This window comes from Physeter macrocephalus, chromosome 19, assembly GCF_002837175.3.
Source record: "Physeter macrocephalus isolate SW-GA chromosome 19, ASM283717v5, whole genome shotgun sequence".
Classification (NCBI taxonomy): Eukaryota; Metazoa; Chordata; class Mammalia; order Artiodactyla; family Physeteridae; genus Physeter; species Physeter macrocephalus.
Genome location: NC_041232.1, coordinates 37,730,468 through 37,753,134, shown reverse-complemented (window position 1 = coordinate 37,753,134; position 22,667 = coordinate 37,730,468). Strand labels below are relative to the sequence as shown.

The window sequence follows — 22,667 nt, the reverse complement described above, 5'->3', positions numbered from 1 at the left end:
TTATATATATGAAATCTGATTCTCGGCGAGACTATGTAACTGCCTGAAGTCACACAGCTAGTAAGGAGTAGAACCAATAATATGAAGAGAGAGAGAAAACGAAGGGAATTACTAGTCAAGCAGAATTTAGCCCGATGACCTCCCTGAAGTCTAAGACACACCAAGTTGGAATGAAACTTACGGATGCAGCCGTCAGGGGCATGGACCGGAACGCCGTAAGGGCGGTAATAGCCCTTAGCACACTTTTCACAGTTTACACCAGCTGTGTTATGCTAGAAAGAAACAAAAGAAACTTAGGGGGAAGAGTAGTGGACAAGCGCTATTCATCCAGAGAAATAATTGTCATACACAATTGTAATGTAAAAGTCACCAAAAAAAAGCACTGATCTTGACCTTGAATCTCCAAGATTTACCACAGGACACTGGCTTGAACTTGACTCTGGAATTTTTTTTCCCATTGGAAGAGGAAATGAGGGTAAGTTCCATGAACTGGACAACCCAAGTTTTCCTCTCTACCACTTAATGAAACACCTGACATTTGAGTGAGCAAAAATTCCAGAGGATCACTCTTCAAAGCTTCATTCGGTAGTGATGAATGGATCATAAATCACCCTTAGGTTTAACCCAAGGAATAAAGGGTTATGTGTGTATTTTTATCTTCTCCAATTTTGGAAAAAACTGCATGTACAGATCCCCTTCTCTCGTCATTCCAAAATTTTATCTGTGCTTTAGTCTGAAACCATTTCCCAAACATTTCTGCTACGGGAATAGAAAATGTAGGCATGTGCTTCACACACAGAGCTCATTTTAAAGTACAATACAAGGCAGCCTTTCATATTTCACGGCTAATCCTTGTAATTGCCAGAAAATCAAATTACCCAACATGCATCATCAATTTCCAAGAACTATATACCATGGATCTAGCTCAATTCCACCTCTCTCTCTCTCTCTCTAATTTGGAAACAATTAGAAGGACAGTGTTCTTTCACTAATGAAAGGAAAGGCAATAGGAAGTTTAAAAAAACAAATATAACACACTGACTTAAAAAGAGTCTGCATAGAAACACAGAGAGGAGAACAAAGACCCTTTCTGTATCCTCTACCTTTTTAGATGATTTTATTAATTACAGACTTTTATTTATTACCACTCCTTGTCCTGCGGACTAAAATACGAACTCACTTTAACACTGAGGTTTAAAACCATACTGGCCACTTCTCTGACCTAAGGTTTACATGCATAAACATCTTGGACAAACAGGAAACAGCTGTAGTCCACCCTCTTTTCCATCAATGCCAATGAACCTTTCGACTCTGTTGTTTGCCACTGTGGCTTATAATACACAGAGGACATCAGGTTAACCTTGGCTCCCAATTTTTTTCCCATTGGAGTAGGAAATGAGGAAAAAGTTCTCTCAAGTGGGTACCCTGGGTTCTCCCTTTTACCACAAGGTTTGTCTAATGAAGCACCTGCCACAAAGAAGTTATATTTTTAAAACACAAAGAACAGCAACAAATCACCCTAGGAATACCTGTAGCTTGCCTTCAAGTTTTGGGTGGTTCTCTAGGACCCGCACCACCTGAGGGCAAGATACACCACTTACCCATGGACACCAAGGTCATGGTTGGACCAATACCAGACGGAGACTCAAGGACAGTAGTGGCTCCAGATTTCAACGTTGGAGGTACCTAGGAAGCACTCTTGCCGGGAGGAGTGGGTGTCTGAATTTGCATATGTACGACACAACACGAGATGAGAAAGCCTCCGTTGCCCAAGCTAAACAGTGGGGTGGGCACCCATGGGATCTGTGCAGGAGGTAAGCCCATCCCCACCTACTCCTTTTCCCTTGGCACCATCTAGAGAGGCTTTCTAAGGAACGCCCACCTAGAAACCTCAGGCCCTGCTCTGTTAATTCTCAGGTCCTAATTCCTCCAAGCAAAACTTTTCCTACATGCTTCTCAATCTTCAGTTAAACCCCATCTCTCTCTGACTCTCTCTCTTTCCCTCAATTCCTTGACCACACCTACAACACTGTTGCTGACTTCTACTTCCGTGAACCTCAAGTACAACGAGACTATTGGCTAGTCCTCTCGTTGGCCACACTCTCCTGGGAAGACCCCATCTGATATTCCACCTGAAGGTCAAAGTGATCTGGCCTCTGTGACCTCTCTGACGCATCTAGCCCCGCTCGCTCCCCTCCAGCGACGGGGGCCCCTTGTTCCCTCTCAAGGCCCTTTGCCCTGCCGTTCCCTCCACCTGGAAAGCTGTCCCCCAGACAGATGCCTGGTCCATTCTCTCGCTTCTTTCAGGTCTTTACTCAAATGCCATATCCCAGAGAACGGACCACCCTATTTGAAATGTCACATACCCCCAAACCAACACTTAAAATAGTAAACCCAAGAAACAAAAGCGAAATCAATACCATGTGAGAAAACAGCCACCTCTGACAACCACGTGCCCTGCAGGATAACGATCTGGCTCTTACATGCTGGCTGCTTGGCCACCCGAAAGTCCCCAGGCCCAGCCTGCCTGTGATGTTCCCACTTCCTGTCACCTGCCCAGACTGATGGCAGAGATTTCATCATTCTCCCATTACCAGCACTGCACAGAAAAGGCAGGAAACAGGTTAGCTGGTGCTGTGGAATAAATGTTCGTGTTCCCCCCCAAGTTCATTTGTGGAAGCCTAATCCCCAATGTATTTGGAGATGGGGCCTGGGGAAGCAAGCAGATCATGAGGATGGAGCCCTCATGATGGGATTAGTGCCCTTAGAAGAAGAGACAGCGAGAGCTTCCTTCCTCTCTCTCTCTCTCTCCTCCATGTGAGAATACAAGACAATGGCCATCAGCCAGCCAGGAAGAGGGCTCTCACCAGACACTGGATGTGCTGGCACCTTGATCTTGAACTTCACAGCCTCCAGAACTGTGAGAAATAACTGTTTATTGTGTAAGCTACGCAGTCTATGGTATATTTGTTATAACGGCCTGAAGTGACTAAGGCAGCTGGGTTTCTGATAGGCAGACCTTGCTGTACGGTATGCGTGTTCTACCAGCGAACTCAAATTTCATCTTGAAGCATCACCACGTAGCTCACCAAACCATCTTCCCTGCTGTAGCTGCACCCGCTCTCCTCCCTTCCTGTGCAAGACTCCCCATGTCCCTCTGTATATGGCATAAGATAGGGTTACATTTTCTTCCCAAATGAAGAGCCAATTATTCAACATCACTTATGTACTATCCATCTTTCTCTTCTACCAGAAATGCCAATTTTACCACAAACCAAATTTTAATATCTGCATGAATTTGTTTCTAAATTCTCTATTAGGTTCTATTGAACTATCTATCCCTGCATTGAGTCCACACTCAATTAATACAGATTCACGGTATATTCTGATATCTCGCAAGACAAATTTCTCCCGTCATTGTTCATCTTTTCTAAGCTACTTGTCTATTCTCATATATTCTTTTATTGATAAGAACTTTAGAATCAGTCTGTCAATCTTCATTAAAAGTCTGATTGAAATTGCACTGAATTTATAGATGGGTTTTTAAAAAATGGTATATTTATAATACTGAGTCTGGAAACATATTATGCCTTTCCATATAGGTCTTCTTTTATAAACTTCAATAATGTTTTATAGGTTTAAATGTAGCTCCACAGTTAATTTCTTCTATCTGTTGCCTCTTGGAGTACCTCCAAATTGTTCCAATAATCGCAGCTGTGTTCTCCTGCATGTATCTGTTTCCGCTTTCTATCTTTCAGGAATCTTTTGAAACTGCTGGTCTGTTGATAACACTCTTTCTTATTTTTCATGCTATTGTGGATTCTGGAAGGAGAGAGTATTTTGCTTGTTTGGTATCTTTCCTGTCATTTTGTAGGATTTGTTGCAGAAGGGAACGTAGCCCTATGTGCTCCGTCTGTTTCTTGATCCCATCTCTTAGCTTTGTGTGGTGTGTGTATGTGTGTGTGAAAGACAAAGAAAAACAAACAGTTTGGAAATAGTGAGACGAACACATTAGGGACACAAACAGTTCAAGACTTAGATTAGAAGTCCTGTCTCCATGGAAGAAGCTAAAGACTCTGTTTTAGTTAATGGAGATAAAGTATCTTCAAGCATCATCTCAAATAACATGGGTAATCTTCAACCTTAATTAAGAGCAACAATATTTTATCAACCAGAAAGGAATCAAGGAGTCAATCCAAAAACGTTGTGCTCCTTGCCTTCTTTCATTGCTCTTTCCCCCAATATTTTATGACCAAAAAATTCAAATTTCACAATAAACACCTATACCCCCTCTACTAGAGTGTACCATTAACATTTTACTATACTTGTTTTTTCACATAATTATGCATCTACTCATTCTTCTATCCATCCATTAATCCATCTTATTTATGCATTTCAAAATAAATTGCAGATATCAGTTACCGCCCCCTAAATACTTTAGCTATTTATAGTAACTGTTTATTAACTGTTATTATAATAACTCCAGTTAATTATATGCATAGCTAAAGTTATGCATATAATTAACTGGAGTTTAATGTTTGTTCATAGTATTTTCCTTTTGGTATACAATTTATACATAAGGGCAAAACTCTGTACATTCACTGAGTTATAACAAATGTATATATCTGTGAAACCCAGATGTCTATCTAGATACGGAACAATATTACCACCCCTGAAAGTGTCCCCATGGCTTTTCCCAGTCAATCCCCACCACCAGCTCCGAGAGTCAACCACAGTTCTGATTTTTTCCACTATTGATTAGTTTTGCCTGTTCCAAAATTTCATCTAAATGGTCTTCATACTATCGGTATTCTTTCGGGGAAGGCTTTTTTCATTTAACACGATGCTGTTAAGATTCTTGCACGTTGTTGCACCATCAATAGTTTGTTGCTTCCTACTGCCCATTGGTATTCCACTGTATAAATATGCCAGAGTGGGTTCCTCCATTCTACTACTGAAGGACACCAGGGCTATTTCCAGTTTGGGGCTATTGTGCATAAAGCTGCTATAAACTTTTTGTAAACACACATTTCCATTTCTCATGGATAGACGCCTAAGCGTGGAATTTGTGAGTCATGGTGTAGGTGTATGTTTAATTATATTTGAAAAACTGCCAGATATTTTCCCAAAGTGATTGTACCACTTTTCACTCACACCAACAATGCATGATAGGTACGGTTGCTCCACATCCTCACCAAAATTGGGGGTAAGTCATTGTAACTATAATTTACATTTCTCTGATGACTCATGATGTTAAGCCCTTTGTTGTATGCTTATTGGCCATTCATACATCCACTTTTGTGAAGTGGCTATTCAAATCGCTTGCAATTGTATTGGGTTATTTGTCTTTTCATTATTGAGCTGCGGGAGTTCTTTATATTGTGTATCCTGGATACCAACCATTTGTCAGATTTATGTTTTCTGAATATTTTCTCCCCATTCATGGCTTGCCTATTCCTTTTCTTCAGTGTCTTTTGTGAGCAGAAGTTTTTAATTTTGATGAAGTCTAATTTGTCAATTTTTCATGGTTATTGCTTCCTATGAACTAAGAAAACTTTGTTTTTGAAACAAAACTTTGAACTAAGATATCTGCCTATATTTTTCTCAAAAGCTTTAACTTTACTTTAGGTCTGATCCATATCAATTTAGTTTTTGTGTATGATTTGAGGTCGGGGTCAGAGTTAATTTTTTTCCCATATAAATCCAGTTACTCCAGAACCATTTGTTGAAAGGACTTTTCTCTTCTCTCCCCACCCCCTGTCACTGGATTGCTTTGGTACTTTTATCAAAAATAAAATGTCCAGGGGTTTCCCTGGTGGTGCAGTGGTTAAGAATCCGCCTGCCAATGCAGGGGACACGGGTTCAAGCCCTGGTCCGGGAGGATACCACATGCCACAGAGCAACTAATCCTGTGCATCACAACTACTGAGCCTGCGCTCTAGAGCCCAAGAGTCACAACTACTGAAGCCCGCGCACCTAGAGCCTGTGCTCCGCAACAAGAGAAGCCATCGCAAAGAGAAGCCCGTACACCGCATGAAGAGTAGCCCCTGCTCGCCGCAACTAGAGAAAGCCCGCGGGCAGCAATGAAGACCCAATGCAGCCAAAAATAAATAAAATAAAATAAATTAATAAAATAAAATAAAATGTCCACGTGTGAGTCTGTTTCTGTGCTCCCTGTTCTGCTACATTGATCTATTCTTCTAGTCTTATGTCAATAGCACCATGTTTTCATTACTGTTGCTTTATAGTTAATCTTGAAGTAAGATAATATAAGTCCTCCAATTTTATTCTGTTCCTTCAAGATGGCTTTGGATATTTTAGGTCGTTTACATAACCATATAAATTTTAGAATCCACTTGTCAACTTCCTTTTAAAAAAAAGAACCTGCATTAACTCTGTAGAGAAATTTGGGGAGAACTGGTATCTTAATAATACTGAATCTTCCAATCCACAAATATATTACATCTTTGTATTTATTTAGTCTTTCTAGATTTCTCTCAGAAAAGTTTTCTTAGCTTTAATATAGAGGTCTTGCATGTCTTTTGCTAAATTTATTCCTAAGCATTTTATGTTCTTTGATACTATTTTTAATTGAATTTTAATTTCATTTTCCTATTGTTTGCTACTAGTATATATAGCTGTTTTTTCTATATTATCATTGTATCCTGCAATATTACTAAATTCAATTAGTTCTAGTAATTATTTTGTACATTCTTTAGGCTTTTTTACATAAAGAATCATGTCATCTACTAATAGAAACAGTTCTACTTCTTCCTTTCCAATCTTAATAACTTCTGTTTCTTTTTCTTGTCTTATGCAGAGGTTAGGACCTCCAGGGCACTGTTTCACAAAAGTGGTGAAAGCAAGCGTCCTTCCTTGTTCCCAATCTTTAGAAGGAAAGAGTTCAATATTTCATCACTTATATGATGTTAGTTGTAGGGTTTTCATAAATACCCTTCATCAGATTGCAGACAGTCCAGTGCTTCTGCAACTTTAATGTGCATGCAAATCACCTGAAGGTCTTGTAATGCATAGCTTTAAGAAGATCCTGGGATCTTTCACTTATCCATGAAACCCTGTGATCTGTAGCAAACCTATGACTTACATTTACTTGTATTTTAATTAACTATGGTGACAGATGATATAAAATGTGTGGAGTGGGAGACAGGTGGAGAATGGTGGGTCTCTCTAAGGGTGTGTAGCCCTGGTTCCACATAAACAGGCATCTCACGTAAAGAGTGCCTCCTTACTGGCAACGTTAACAAAACATCACTCTAAAAGCACACAAGACAGAATGACCATATAGACCAACCTCATGAACATTTTACACAATTTTTAATGAATATCTCAAGGCAGATACACATATAGTCTCCTCTGCCATACACTCCCCTTACCTAAATTCCAGTGAAACCCATCGTCCTTATAGGAGGGATGAAAAATCCATTTTTCTTATTTAGTGTCAACAGCAGACATCATTAATTGATCATGATATACTTCCTCTAGTTTCACAATCCATTTGAAAATAGGATTTAGAGTCAGCACTGAAGTTGATACCTATTTGCCCTCCTATCTTAGAGCCTTTCTAATATAAGATGGATAGCAGTCAGGATGACAGCCAGGAATTCTCCCCTCCATTTAGGCAAAGACCCAAATGAAGAATCTAATCAATGGAGTTTGGACAAACATGCCTCAGTCCATTTTCCCTAAATTACATCCAGCTAACCAAGCTTTCCGTGTACAAAAGTGGAGAAACGGTGTCAGAAAATCCTTAGAATTGCATATCACTTTCTTGACATCTTTTTAGAGCAGGGCTTACTGAGTGTTCATTTCCTACTGTGACACATTCACTTTGACTTAAATAATGCCTCACCTGACAGTCAATGCAGACCCCTCCACCTGCATAGATGCCTTGGCTATTCAAGCTTGCCTGCTGCCTCTCAACTTCTGGATCATAGTAACAGTCGATGGCGTGGCCATGGCAGTTGCATGCTGAAAAAAGAGCATTCTAAGTTAGTACTCCACTGTGACTATGAGACCCTTAGTAAATTCCCCCAGAGAGTACTGTTGCTCCCTGAGCTACAAGAAAGTCTATTCTGGAACACCAGGGATACCCCCAGTGGAAAATTTGGGGGATTTTTACACAAAGACCCGCCTATAATCATATGCAATTTATACCTTCTTTCATCTGATATTAAGTGGGAGAGGTTTCTCTTTTTTAAAAAATAAGATATATAATAACAAATTAAGATAAACCAAAATGCCAATTAAGCTTTATGCACAAAAAGAATATTACTACTACTGCTACTGTCAAGAATAACTGAGGGACTTCCCTGGTGGTCCAGTGGTAAAGAATCCGCCTTACAATGCAGGGGACACGGGTTCGATCCCTGGTCAGAGAACTAAGATCCCACATGCCGCAGAGCAACTAAAGCCCGAGTGCCACAACTACTGAGCTCGTGCACCTCAACTACTGCCTGCACTGCCACAAACTACAGAGCCCATGCGCTCTGGAACCCACGCGCCACAACTAGAGAAGAGAAAAACCACACTCCACAGCTAGAGAGTAGCCCGCGCACCACAACAAAGAGCCTACGCACTGCAACGAAGAAAGATCCCGCGTGCCTCAATAAAGATCCTGCGTGCCACAAGTAAGACTCAAGGCAGCCTATAAATAAATAAATAAATAAATAAAAAATAAGAATAACTGAGTTCTTGGTACACTGTGAAAAGCATTTTACATGCATTATCTCATTTAATCTGCACAATAACTTTCTAAGGGTGGTGCTATTATGCCTGTGGCCCAGATGGGGAGGCTGAGGCTTAGAGAGGTTAAGGGACGTGCACATAGTCACAGACTTCACAAGTAAGAGAGGCAGAATCCTGACTTGTCTTTCTGTGACTCCAAAACCTATTCCCAGTCAACAGTCTAAGCCTTTCATCCCAGCACTATCTATAATAGTGATCAATTGGAAATAATCCTAACATCTAATTATAGGGAAATGGCTAAGCAAAAAACAGTATATTTGCTTGCCTGTCAGTTCTACGAAGTCAAGAACTGCTCCTGTTTTGTCTGTAATAGAGCATCGTCCCCAGCACACAGTAAGTACTCAAACACTTTTTAGATACACTTGAATCCAGAGAATGACAATACTATTGAATATGTGCCATCAAAAAAGATGTCAAAGAGTTTTTAATGATATGGGAAAATATTTAAAAATATCAAGTGAAAAAGCTCAGGATATAAAATTGTATAAATAATATACCCTTGAGCATTTAAAGTATGCATGAAAAAAAACACTAAAATACCTAACAAAATATTAATAGTGGTTCTCTTTGGGTAGTAAAAGTATTAATGATTTTACTTTTTTTAAAAAAATTTCCAAGTTATCTACAAGTAATGTATGACACTTCCAAAATTAGAAAATATGATTTAAACCCCATTTAGGATTTTCATCATTGCCAAGATGAAAAAAGATCTAACAAGTAAAACACTCATTCTCTCTTAGGCAGAATATATATTCACTACTTTCCACCTAGATCCAATTTTCCAAGTCTTTCTAGGAATTTACGTGTTTTAATCAAGTTCTCGGATAAATCTATTAGGGTTAGATTTTCAAGTTACCCTGTTTTTAACAGGCTGAGCCCTTTCTTATTTTCATTTTCTCAGTGGTGCCATGATTTTTTTTAAATTCTAAGCATTTACATTTACTACGTCAGTTATTTCTTAAGAAGTCTCTTTAGTTTGAATTGCAGTAACTCAAATGGAATTTACAAAGCATCTAACAAATATCTTAACAGGTCTGATTTCCATAGGCTGTTTATAATTTTTAACCATTTTGGCAAGTGTAAAAAGGTTAAAAACCTATGAAAGGAAACTTTTTTAAATTTGTCATATATGTGTGGGAGTAAAGCGTTGTCATTCACTGAGCGGTTCCATTAGTCTGGAAAACTAACAACACGATGAAGGTTGGAATTCATGTGATGACAGGTATTCAATCAAAGTATCCTAAACCAGCACCTGAAAGTATTGGAAGAAACAACCCCTGATTATTACTTTTCCCTCTTTGGGGCCCTATTATCTAGGGGTGAGGAGTCAGGAATTCACTGCAAAGGAACCTATTAACTATGACTATAAAGTGAGAATGGCCATCCGGGTAACGACCTGGACCTAGAGATCACCTGAGCGTTCACCTTGGGCAACACCTTCCAACAATGATAGCGTCTCTCAAAGCGTGCTCAGAATTCCCCACTGGAAATGCATTTTAAGTAATTTTGCTGGTCACAGAGATCATCAGTCTTATCTCTTAAAGTTACAAGAACTATTTGGCCAGAAAGTATAAAGTATAGATTCTTTCTTACACATCTAGTTCAACAAACCTGGATCCAAACGCCTTTTGGTCATTTCAAAAAAGCAAATCCGTCTTCAAATGCTAAGAATATCCAGAAAAAAATAGGCCACAGTCTCCAAAGCCAATAACTAAAAGTTACAAAAATGTTTCCAGCAATTGGAATAAATACATGGCCTTCTAAGAAGATGGGTTTAAAAGAAAATCTTCAGGGCTTCCCTGGTGGCGCAGTGGTTGCGCGTCCGCCTGCCGATGCAGGGGAACCGGGTTCGCGCCCCGGTCTGGGAAGATCCCACATGCCGCGGAGCGGCTGGGCCCGTGAGCCATGGCCAATGAGCCTGCGCGTCCGGAGCCTGTGCTCCGCAGCGGGAGAGGCCACAACAGAGGGAGGCCCGCATACCACAAAAAAAAAAAAAAAGAAAAAAAAAAAAGAAAAGAAAATCTTCAGTTGGATGTCATGGGCTTGTTTGTTTAAATAACAGTTTCCTTACTTTATATTGTGCCCATAATTAAAAAGCAGCCTCTCCTCTTTTTTCCTTCCTTCTCTGGTCCCCTCCATCCTGCATCCCCCTGAGTCCTATTCCCTCAATACTTCCAGCTCTCTGTTTAGGCATCAATCTCACCACCTTCTCTGAATCTCGGTCCTCAGAATAATTAGGATTCCAATCCAGTATCACATCCTGAGAAATGATAAGGGTTTACAATTTAATAGTGGCTGCAACACATTTTAGATTACTAAAAAGAAAGGCCAACTGTCAAAGCCCAATCCTTGCATACAGTGAATGCTTAATATATATTAACGAGCGTTATTGTTGTTATTTTTGTTCTCATATTTGTATCTGAATTTAGAGTGGGGCACTCTTACCTCCAGTCTGTGAGTTATTTGCTGCATCAGACAGAGTCCCTAAGACTGACATGATCTCGCCCTCTTCATGAGCATGGGGAAAACACTGCATCAGTCCTTAGAGATGGGGGGATGGGGACCATGGGTGGGGCCTCGCTTCCTAGCACCCCTCCCCCAGCACTCACCTTCACACTCATTGCTCTGCTTCCGCGTGGCAGGCCGCCAGCGCCTCTGACTGTACCCTGCACAACAGCGATCACATGTCTCCCCACAGGTGTGGTGCTGGCATTCACACCGAAACCTGGGCATGTAGCAAAGCACATCTCAGTTACTGAAAAGTTGTTTGTTTGTTTGTTTAACTGAAGTATAAGATCAGTTGCTCCTGTGTGAAAAACTGAGTCATCATGGTCACCCATGGTACCATTGAGCGATTATGAGAACAAAGCACTTTGCATACGCTATTTCAAGTCCCCCGATCCCGCTTATTATCTCCATTTTACAGGTGGTGACACTAAGATCCGGAGATATTTAAACACTTGCCAAAGGTCAAGAGATGATAAACCAAGGGCCAGATTTCTAACTTAAGTTTGTCTGACTCCAGATTCCCAGCTCTTTCTTCTCTATGATGTTATATAAAGATAAATCAACACAGGAGCAAGCAAGTGCTGAGTGTACTGAGGTGTGTTGAATATCAACGTCTTCACAAAAATCTAGAGTAGTCCTGTGAGATGGGTCAGGTTTCTTACTTTCAACCCGAGGTCTAATGCAGAGATTCACCAAATCCAAGAGACAGTTACTAACAAGATCTCAGAGGGCCCTGCTCATAGAGTCCATGCCAGCTCCAACAAACAGCTCCATCACAGGAACCAAAGCTCAGATTACTCAACAAGGCAATGGGGTAAAGACAAAAATTGACATTCAAAGAACTATATACCTGCCTTAGAACGTTTCTGAGCTAAAATGAAATCGTTGTAGCCATGGTGTTGGATGAGAACTCCAAGCTCTGAGCTTCCATTCGTCTGTGCTTGAAAGAGGATTCAAAACAAAGTCTAAGAAGACTCTTGGCTGTGCCCATGGGGATTCCCTCAACTCTTCTGAGGGGAGATGGGACGGTTATGCTCCTACGGGAAGGCGTCATCCCTCTCCCAACTCAGCTCCCCGTTAAAGCAAATGGACACAGATTTAACTGGCAGCACAGAACAGCTGGAGTCCAAATGGGCTTTTGTCAGAGATGCAATTTCAGCTCATTGCCAATGACGTATTTGCAAGCTGAACTGAAAGAATATTTAGGGAAAATTGCTTGAAGAACATATAGTCCCACTAATCTTTTTTTTTTTTTTTTTTGGAGGAGGGGTTTATTGTGGAGTCCGGCTACTCTTATAGGGAGATTCACATTGAGCACTGAAAAAGAAAACAGAGCTGGGAATTTGTCTGAATCATATTGTCACTCCCAAATAGTTGCTTTTTCTGACTCTCAGCCCAGGGTGATGGTTGATGTAGAAAATTTGTCCTTGCATCAGTTGTAAGGATGTTATTGAAGATGCTGTTGACTGGAGAATCCTCTTCACGATGGCCACTCCATCCACCTCCAGGTAGATTTCTCATCTGGCCCTAGCATCAACACTCATCTTCTCCTACACAACTGATTACTTTTTAGATTATGATCATAGTGAAATATGAAACTGAGCAGGTCTCCCTTTTCAAGTTGACTGCCAGGAAGCTCAGAATTAAATCGGTGATCCATCCATGTTTCCATACATCAAAGTCAGCATGGTACCCATGCTTGATTAAATCCTCCTCTGCCTCATCATAGGTCTCTGCTTGATTTCTGCTTGTCCAGCCATGGCTCCCTCCATTGTCACTGAACCCCCTTCAATATAAGATTTTTTCCTATTCATGGAGGCCTCCACGAGTCATTTGTGCAGGTCACAACAGGCAGAAGCAGGCAAGGCAGTTGTGCTGATATAGACCAGTGGCAAACTGAGCCTTTCACTGAGGGATGGGGAGACAGCCTCTCCACTCACACACACTGGGAGCAGTAAACTGCCCAGTGCAGAACGCCCCAGGTCTGCCGAGGGCACGGTGCTCCGCAGCTCTTCCAAGTGGGAAGCTCAACCCCTCTCCGATGTCTTCTCCTCCTCTCCCAGGTGGCACCACTTTATCTCAGGATCAGGGACCAAGAGTGACCTCTTTTCTCCCCTCTCGTTCCAACTCAGGTCTTCCCTGACCAGGCTTCTAGTGCCTTAGGGCCTACCCTTCAGGAGTCTACATGGCAGCGATGGTTTAATCATTAATAAGCTCCTTGCTGATTAAGGGCTAGTCAGTTGATGGAGTCACACTGCTATGTCAGAGAGCACCACCTGATCCCTGACGGAGGGCTGACAGCCTTAGGGATTGTTTCTAGACAGGGAGAAGGGCACCACAAACTTACCACGTAAGTTGGTAGCTGGCACCTCTGCCTGGCCGTGAAGCTAGGCCTTATGATGTACAAACCTGAATTTGACTAACAGTAAAATGTACCCCTGGTAAATGCTGCTCATGTGGAATTGGAGACTTTAAATAAAACATTGAGAGACAATCATTACTATATCCAGCGTCTGGTAATTTCCAGCCCTTCAAAGTATCCTTCCTAAGGTGATAACACGAGTGTATACACAAGCGCATAACACACACATGTATACACGAGTGCATAACACAATATTTGAGATCCATGCATCTTACTGTATGTGAAATATACCTCAATTAAAAGCAAAACAGTGTTACACCCATGTTCATAGCAGAATTATTCACAATAGGTAAAAGATGGCAGTAACCTATGTGTCCATCAGCAGACGAACGGGTAAGCAAAACGTGGTGTATATATAATGAAATATTATTCAGCCTTAAAAAGGAAGGAAATTCTGACACGTGCTATAGTGAGGACAGTATGCTAAGTGAAATAAACCAGTCACAAAAAGACAAATATTATGTGATTCCACTTCTACAAGGCACTTAGAGTAGTCAAATTCATAGAGTAGAATGGTGTTGCCAGGGGTTGCTGGGAGGAGGGAATGCAGAGCTGCTGTTTAATGTGTACAGAGTTTCAGTTCTGCACGATGAAAAGAGTTCTTGGCTGCACAACAATGTGAGTGAACTGAACACTAGTGAACTTAAACCACCCCCACTTAAGAACGGTTAAGAAGGTAAACTTTATATTATGTGCACTTCACCACAATTTTAAAGATGAAAAAGGATTTGAAAACATATACCCCTGATCTCACTAGACCAGGGATGACAAACAAATATTATTTCTCTTGCCAGCTCTACTCAATTATTTGTGGCTGCCTGGGGCACTGTCTGGAGCAGGGGTGGGGGAAGGGGGTTTGGGTGGCTTTGTACCTGATCATGCATAGAGTGCTGTGATTGATTAACTATGTCTGCTATGGGCTGGTTGCAGGTGAGAGGGAAGTGTAGGGGTGGAGGAGGGGAGACGTACACATCACCTACTTGTTGACATCGCAACATTCTTGTTGCCGGCAGGAACTTAGGAAGTATTTAATAGGATGCAAACATCTACTGAAACAGTTAGATTTATTCATAGAAAGCTGAAAAATCTGTACAATGTACTCACAGTTTTTCAGGATTGTTTGCACTGCACACTTCAGCATGGCCATTGCAAACACACTGCCCACCAATGCTGATATCCTTTATGCTATAATAATACTATAGAACAGAAAACAGAATGTGTCAGTTTTACTAAACCCCAACGTAAACTTTCCTTTACTAACCTTTAACATACATCTGTATTGACCCTGCTTCCTTCCATCCTGTACTCCTGAGCCTCCCTCAACACAAAAGGGAGCCACGTTTGGGTGTAACTTTTCTTACAAAGCAAATACATTCCCCAATCAAATTTAATAGCACACTGCTGAATTTGTCCATTTTTAAAAATCAAATGCTTTAAATGCACAGAGGGAAATTACCTCAGAAAAGAATCATACCCTATAGCCTTTGGGAAAGGCATTAAGTGCTTCCTAGTTTCTCTTTTTTTTAATGTAAATCTGAATTCCACAAATTGGACATATCTATTTACCAAAAAACATAATTTTTACAACAAAAATTTTGTAACTACTGTGTTTAGGCTTCAGGAAAGGAGAGAATATTCACAAAGGTGGATCAGATACAGCGCTGAGACTGGCAAGACCCGCTAGCAGTTGCGGAAGCCTTGCTAGGTCAGGGTTAATAAAGCCAAAGGTAGAGGTTCAAGCTCCAAAAGGCCAGACAGTTTCAGACCCAGCTGAGGCTCAGTCCCTAGACCAGGCCAATGATATGCATAGGCCATCTCGTGGACAAGGCATGTCTCCAGCACGGTGGAGGCCTCTCCACTTGTGACCATAGGTGGCACCATCCACCAGCTCCCTTACTTCTCAGACTTGGCAGCAGGCACAGGACTCAGTAAGGAATTCAGAGGGTGTAAAATCATCTTTCTCACTGAGGTCACGCCACCAGTGAGAATATCTGTCAGTGAGGAAGTCTGTGAATCCACAGGGACAAGAGGGGTTTTGCATCTTTTTGTTGTTGCTGAGCTTAGTCATCCTAAACCTCCCCAGTCACTCAGGGTTGGGGTTCTGTTCTGATCTCCTCCCTAAAAGCTGTTAAGTGCCTTAGCTTCCCGGCAGCGTCTTACTTAGTCTAAAGGCATCAACAATCCCTCTTGTTAACATGGATAAAATTCAGTATTGGAGGGCTTCTGTGACAAGTTCACATTCAGAAGCTTTCATGCTGATCACCATAGAAATTCCTCTCTACACACGGGTTAGGGCAGCAGCAGCAAGAGAGAAGCCCTCCATCAGCCTTCACCCCAGCACACAGGATACGTGTGACAGGACACCTGGTATTCTGGCTCGTCCACTTAAAGAAGCAACCTAGACTGCTGCGGAGAGAGTGTCAAGATCATATATGTGATGCGCTCCACAAAAAATTACTTAATAGAGAAGATTACGTTCACCTAAGTGAAAAGAAATCTACATACATACGAGTACCAATCTTGCAACCCCAAAAAGACCCAAAAAAAGTGGTGAGGTACATTTGTGGCGAGGCTGCAAAACACCTAGAGGGGGCTTCCCTGGTGGCGCAGTGGTTGGGAGTCCGCCTGCCGATGCAGGGGACACGGGTTCGTGCCCCGGTCCGGGAAGATCCCACATGCCGCGGAGCGGCTGGGCCCGTGAGCCGTGGCCGCTGAGCCTGCGCGTCCGGAGCCTGTGCTCCGCAACGGGAGAGGCCGCAACAGTGAGAGGCCCGCGCGTACCACAAAAACAAACAAACAAACAAACAAACAAACACCTGGAGGAATGGAAACGCAGTCTGGCTACAGTTGATCAGAAAGCCCGGCTCGCCCTTGTAAATTGCGTTCTTGGATCCAATTGCAGTTCCCACATACAACGGCTCAGAGGGAGCTGAGGGGGCTTAAAAAGTCAGAAAACAGGGCACCCACGCTCCAGGTGACTGGCCTTTTTGGAAAATGCTCAAAACTGTAGCAAAACTTAACTTTTCTCTCTCCCTTCCTTTCCCAGCTCCCTGACTTACTTACCCTAAGAAGCCAAACTCTATAAGGTAAGCTGGCATCTTCCATTCACCCTCGCAGGTCCACTCTCCACCCCCTCCACCCTGCCCTTTGCCCTGGGGCTAAACGTTATGGGATGACAAGGGCCTCTGGCTCTCTGGCCTCCTGTTAGGTTTGACCATTGGGAGGAACTGGGAGGGAATCAGAGGGTGAGAGAAGAGTGAGCTCGGGATATTTATTCTGCTGGGTCCCTCTGGGCCCAGGAGACAGGGTACCATCCTGACACTGGGAGTAAACGATGTTCATCTAACACTAGTGGAGAGTACTGCTGCTCACCAATGCCCACACCCCTCTGCTTTGGCTCAATTACGTTACCCAGCCTCCTGCATCTCCACGGGGCTCTACGACCAGTTCCTGCCAATGGAAGTGCTCTGTGGTTAGGAGATGGTTCCTCCCTATGCTCTTTCTCTCTTCCCTCATCTGCTGACCAGGTGCAGGAGGTGCAGAGGAGGACCCTGAGGTCCTACAGGATGGCTGTGCCTCTACAGAGAAACAGCCTGGTTCCCTGAATAACTGTGTGGAGCTGATCTCACCTGCTGACCCACATTAGACTGTGACATGAGCAAAAAATTAACCTTTATTGTGTTCGCCTCTGAGACTTGGGGATTATTTGTTATAATAGCAGACTAATACCAGGATGGCTGTCCTCTTTTGCCTTTCATCTTCTCTGAATATGATTTGTCTTTAACCACCAAACTTCTAAGCTATACCTAATATTTCAGACAAGAACAACTCTTATGCCTATGACATTACTGGCTATAAAGTTTACTTGAAAGAGTCCGAGGCAATGAATCTGATAAGCAAACAAGGTACCAAAAGCTGCTGTCTTGGCACTTAAAAGCACTACTCACCCGCCGAGTGACAGTTGGATCTCTCTGTGCTTTGGAGATGAGGTGTCCAAGAAGAGTGTTGGTTCGGAGAAAACGCAGGCGGATGTTTGTTGCCTTGGTGAACTCCCTCAGGGTGTGAGAGAAAGTAAAATTTTTTGCGCCTGGACGACCATTTATCAAGGACACCACAACCTAAAAGAACCACACACACACGGAGGGGGAAAAAAGTCCTTTTATCAAAATTTAGTTGCAAGCAACTAAAAATAACTCACATGCCCCCAAACACTTACTTGGTTTCTTTGAGTCATTAGATGTTTCAAAATCTGGGCTTTCAGGTTTTGTAAATCATTTCATTTACAAACCCTTTGTTCTATCGCTGTCATTGTGGGGCTATAAACACTATGAAATGTTCAAAGTATAACATTAAAATCTACAAATACAAAGAAACAATTTTTGTCAAGCTGCATCAAAGAAACAAAGCTATAGTAATCTAAAATCCCGAAAGAGCGTGAAAAAAGGAAGTCTTTGGATATAAAGTTGACAGTGAAAAGGACAAAAAAAAAATCTATATAAAACCCAGGTTTAGGTTTTGTTTTTTGTTTTGTTTTTTTTTTTTTTGGCCACACCGCGCAGCATGCGAGATCTTAGTTCTCCGACCAGGGATCGAACCCGCACCCCCTGCAGTGGAATCGTGAAGTCTTAACCACTGGACCATCCGGGAAGTCCCCCAAGTTTTGTTTTAAAGCTTGAGGCAATGAAGTCCAAGTCCCAACCAGTTACTGAGACATGAAACACTGACCGATCACTGGAAGATACTAGATACAGCTGCTCAAGAAAGATCTCTCTACCTAAGGAGAACGAGACTGACATCCTTTAAAGAAGTTCATTTGAAACTCACTCCATGGGATGCTTCTCTGATTTTCCCTACACTCTTTTCTCATCTTCCCTAACAACAGCCTGGCTGACTTCACAAGGACCACATGCAACCCCAATGAGACAGCAATTGTTTTCTCCCCTACAGATGATGCCCATCCTGCCAAAAAGGATCAGGGATTAGTTCTGCCACCAACCCCTCCACTCCCCACTCTTACGGGAGGTAATGTGCTTGTGAAGCAGTGGGAGGGGTCTTCACCACAATCCCCAGTGACCCACTTTCTAAACAGTCCACCAGAAAAAAGAGTTCAAGACCTGTGGGCCGTGAATCCAGAATCCTGAATTCCTAAGGAAAATTAGACCTCAGAAGAATCTGCAATGTCAATTATACCTGAATTTAAAAAAAAAAGATTTCCAACCCAACTCAATCTGGGAGTCTTCGATGTGATTCCTTTCCATCTATGTTAGATTTCCTTGAAAGTGCAAGTTTCACAATTATGAAAAATGTGGCATCTTCATGTTCATTTCTGAGTCTTATCTCTCAAGGCCTCCCAAATCTACTTACCTCACCATTCTCCAATGGCACAATCCGGGAATAATCAGTAGTACAAAGTACATCATCGTCTCGCGTGATCGCCCTATTTGCTTCCTGTCCAAACTGTTCCAAACAGTCTACTTTAGAATCTAGGAAGGAAACAAGTTAATATTGTAAAATAAAATATTATCATCTTGCTGTAAATCTCTTTAGAAATCTTATGTTTACTTAAGAATATATATGAAAAGGGAAAGAACAGAGAAGCATTTAAGATTTTTAGACAAAAGCTTAGAATGAAATTCTTAATTCACGAAAGAAAATACCAAGCCATTTCCGGCTACGTGACTTTCAACAGAAATGTTTGGAGATATGGTTCTAAATCCTCATTCCTCATTAGGCAAGTTTACCCTCTAAGGAGCATTCCTGGAAAACGCAATGCCTTTGTAAGCCAAATTCCGGTCCACCTCAATTTGTCACAGGGTTCAGAGACCCAGACATTCTTCATTAGTGAAGACGACAAGGTCAAGGTAAGTAATGTGAAAGGCAGGATCCATAAAGATGGAGCTTAGGTCCTAATTCTACATAAAAGGAAATGGACTGGGACTTCCCTGGTGGCGCAGTGGTTAAGACTCCACGGTCCCAATGCAATGGGCCGGGGTTTGCTTCCTGGTCAGGGAACTAGATCCCACATGAATTGCCACAACTAAGAGCACGCATGCCTCAACTAAGGAGCCCGCCTGCTGCAACTAAGACCCGGCACAACCAAATAAATAAATAAATAAATAAAATATTTTTAAAATAGGGACTTCCCTGGTGGCGCAGTGGTTAAGAATCCACCTGCCAATGCAGGGGACACGGGTTGGATCCCTGGTCCAGGAAGATCCCACGTGCCACGGAGCAACTAAGCTCGTACACCACAACTACTGAGCTCTCGTGCCACAACTACTGAAGCCCGTGCACTTAGAGCCCATGCTTCACAACAGAAGCCACCACAATGAGAAGCACACGCACTGCAACAGAGTAGCCCCCACTCGCAGCAACTACAGAAAGCCCACATGCAGCAATGAAGACCCAATGCAGCTAAAAGTAAATAAATACAATAAATAAAATTTTTTAAATATATATATTTTAAAAAAAGAAGTGGTCTGAAGCTATGGCCCAGTTATAGGTACACTGCTTTCCCCTAAATAGTAGCAAGAACCATTATCATAAGAGGTGTTTCAACCCCAGTTATACATGTGTATCCTTGGAATTCATGCAAATGCGCTTGAGAAATAGGGATGTTCCGAGGGTAACCTAGAAAGTTAAAATTGACCAGCCCCTGACTAGCCACATTGAGAGACGAATTTTCTACTTAAACCCACAGTCTTGATCTGCTGCCAATAATTCAAACCCCTCATAACATGGTAGGCTAGATTACTTACGAGCAAAATATTGCCAAGGTGAGTAGGTGCTTCCAAAGTCGACAGATCTTTCCAAGACCCAAAGATCAGGGCGAGGAGAATTTGCAAATTTGATTAAAATATAGGCCACCTGGAAAAGCTGATAAAGCAAAGGACATACAGTTACTCAAGTCGTTGCATCTGTCCACACCCTCCATCATCTCTATATGATGCTGGTTCCCAAGGCAACACATCTAGCCACACCTCTCCCAAGATCCAGATCCCATTTCTAACTGCCTACTGGACATCTCTAATTGGGTGCAGCCTCTCAAGCTTATCATGCTCAAAACCAAAATAATCATTTTTTCTCTTTCCACCGAATCTATACATTAATCTTCGTCACATCTTAATCACTATACCCTTGAATTTCAACCAGCCTACACAGCACCTTCAAGTCTGTACATTCAGAGAAGTCTGATGTCAGACAACAATAATCATGGGCTAAGCTCTTCAGGGAGCAAGAGCCAATAGTACAGCCCTGAGTGTCTCCCGGGAGTGACACAGCCCTGGTTCCAGATCTTGGAGAGCTCACGGCTGCAGAACTGAGACCTGAGCAGCTTCTTGGTGGAGTGTAGCACCTCCTTCTCCTGTGCCATCTCCACTCACCCCCTCTTTTCCTGATTTCTCTCCCTCTTACTGATTTTCTTGTTCATCCTCATCACTCTTTGCCCATGGCCAGGACAATGCAAAGGTATGGGAGGGATGAAGCACAGCTTTGGTCCAGTTTCTTCATCCTTCCACTCTTGAATCCCAGTATGCCTCCATGATGGACCCCAGGAGTCCCTGCAGTCCACTCCCACCCCCTTCCCTCAAAACTTATATCTGGCTTGACTTGTGAACCCTGAGAGTCTACATGCTTAGCAAAGAGCCTAGTATGAGTTCATTGTTCATGACAATGAACATGGGTGTTAAACAAATCTGCTAACATGTTAAGAAGTGGGGATTATCCCCACCCCACCCCCCACTCCCCAACCCCAAGGAAGAGATTCCACAGTGACTTGCAGAAGAAGACTCTGCCACCTTATTAACTAGCCCAGTAGAGCCATTTGAACAATGAGCTCATCTAGTTAGAGAGAGAGGCAGTACTCAGACCCTGTGGGATCCTTTTATTTCTTCGGGAAAAAAAATAAGGGATTTTCATCTTTATATTTTTCACGTACAATAGTATGGTAAGAGTCATATATATTTTTTAAAGTCTCAGAGCTACTAGTTGATTGTGAATGTTCCCAACTCGACACTAGAAGCCAAAATCTCTAGGGCAATGGTTCTCAAATTTTAGTCTCAAGATACCTTTACATTTTTAAAAATTATGGAGGACTTTCAAAAGCTTTTCTTTATGTGGGCTATGTCTATTAATTAAGAAATACCATATTAAAAATTAAGGCTGAGAAATTTTAAAAATACATATTACTAATTCATTTAAAATAATAAACCATTACATGTTAACATAAATACCATATTTTAGGAAAAAAATACTATATTTTCCAAAATATAAAAATTACAGTGAGAAGAGTGGCTTTGATTTACATTTTTAAAATCTCTTTCAATGTCTGCCTTCATAGAAAACAGCTGGATTCTCATAGCCACTTCTTCAGTTTGCTGTAATACGTTGTTTTGGTTGAAGTGTGTGAAGAAAATCTGGCCTCCCATAGATCTATAATAGGAAAAAGGACCTAAGAGCTTGTGGACCTCCTGAAAGGTTTTGGGAACCCCATGGGTTCTCAACCACACTTTGAGAACCACTGATCTTGGTCACAGAGATTATGCTTTGCTCTAAGAAGACCCTTTGCTTACTTCTCTGTGGAAGGAAGAATTGTCACACCAATTACTGAAAACCCTAAGTTCAGCCAGTTTTGTCTCAAACACTTGCTCTTTGATCTTGAAAAATCTGCTTCCCTGGGTTCAGATTAACGCTCTCAGATTGTCTACCCATCCTTGGAAAAAAATGATCCAACCTCATGTAAAATAGCAGGATACAAAATTAATGTACAGAAATCTCTTGCATTCCTATACACTAAAGACAAAAAATTTGAAAGAGAAATTAAGGAAACACTTCCATTTACCACTGCAACAAAGAGAATAAAATACCTAGGAATAAACTTACCTAAGTAGACAAAAGACCTGTATGCAGAAAACTATAAGACACTGATGAAAGAAATTAAAGATGATACAAATAGATGGAGAGATATACCATG

General features: G+C 41.9%; 1 protein-coding gene across 1 annotated transcript in view; it reads right to left on the bottom strand.

Annotated features, from left to right (window-relative positions):
- LAMA3 (laminin subunit alpha 3) overlaps positions 1-22,667 on the bottom strand; it is a 239,651-nt gene that overhangs the window by 164,906 nt on the left and 52,078 nt on the right. Inside the window, exons 3-9 of the mRNA XM_024120969.3 lie at positions 20,455-20,572; positions 19,061-19,179; positions 17,644-17,814; positions 14,801-14,892; positions 11,376-11,491; positions 7,871-7,989; positions 182-272 (exon numbers count right to left, since the gene is read on the bottom strand). Coding sequence (XP_023976737.1) covers positions 182-272; positions 7,871-7,989; positions 11,376-11,491; positions 14,801-14,892; positions 17,644-17,814; positions 19,061-19,179; positions 20,455-20,572 — 826 coding nt within the window. The remainder of the gene's footprint in view (positions 1-181; positions 273-7,870; positions 7,990-11,375; positions 11,492-14,800; positions 14,893-17,643; positions 17,815-19,060; positions 19,180-20,454; positions 20,573-22,667) is intronic.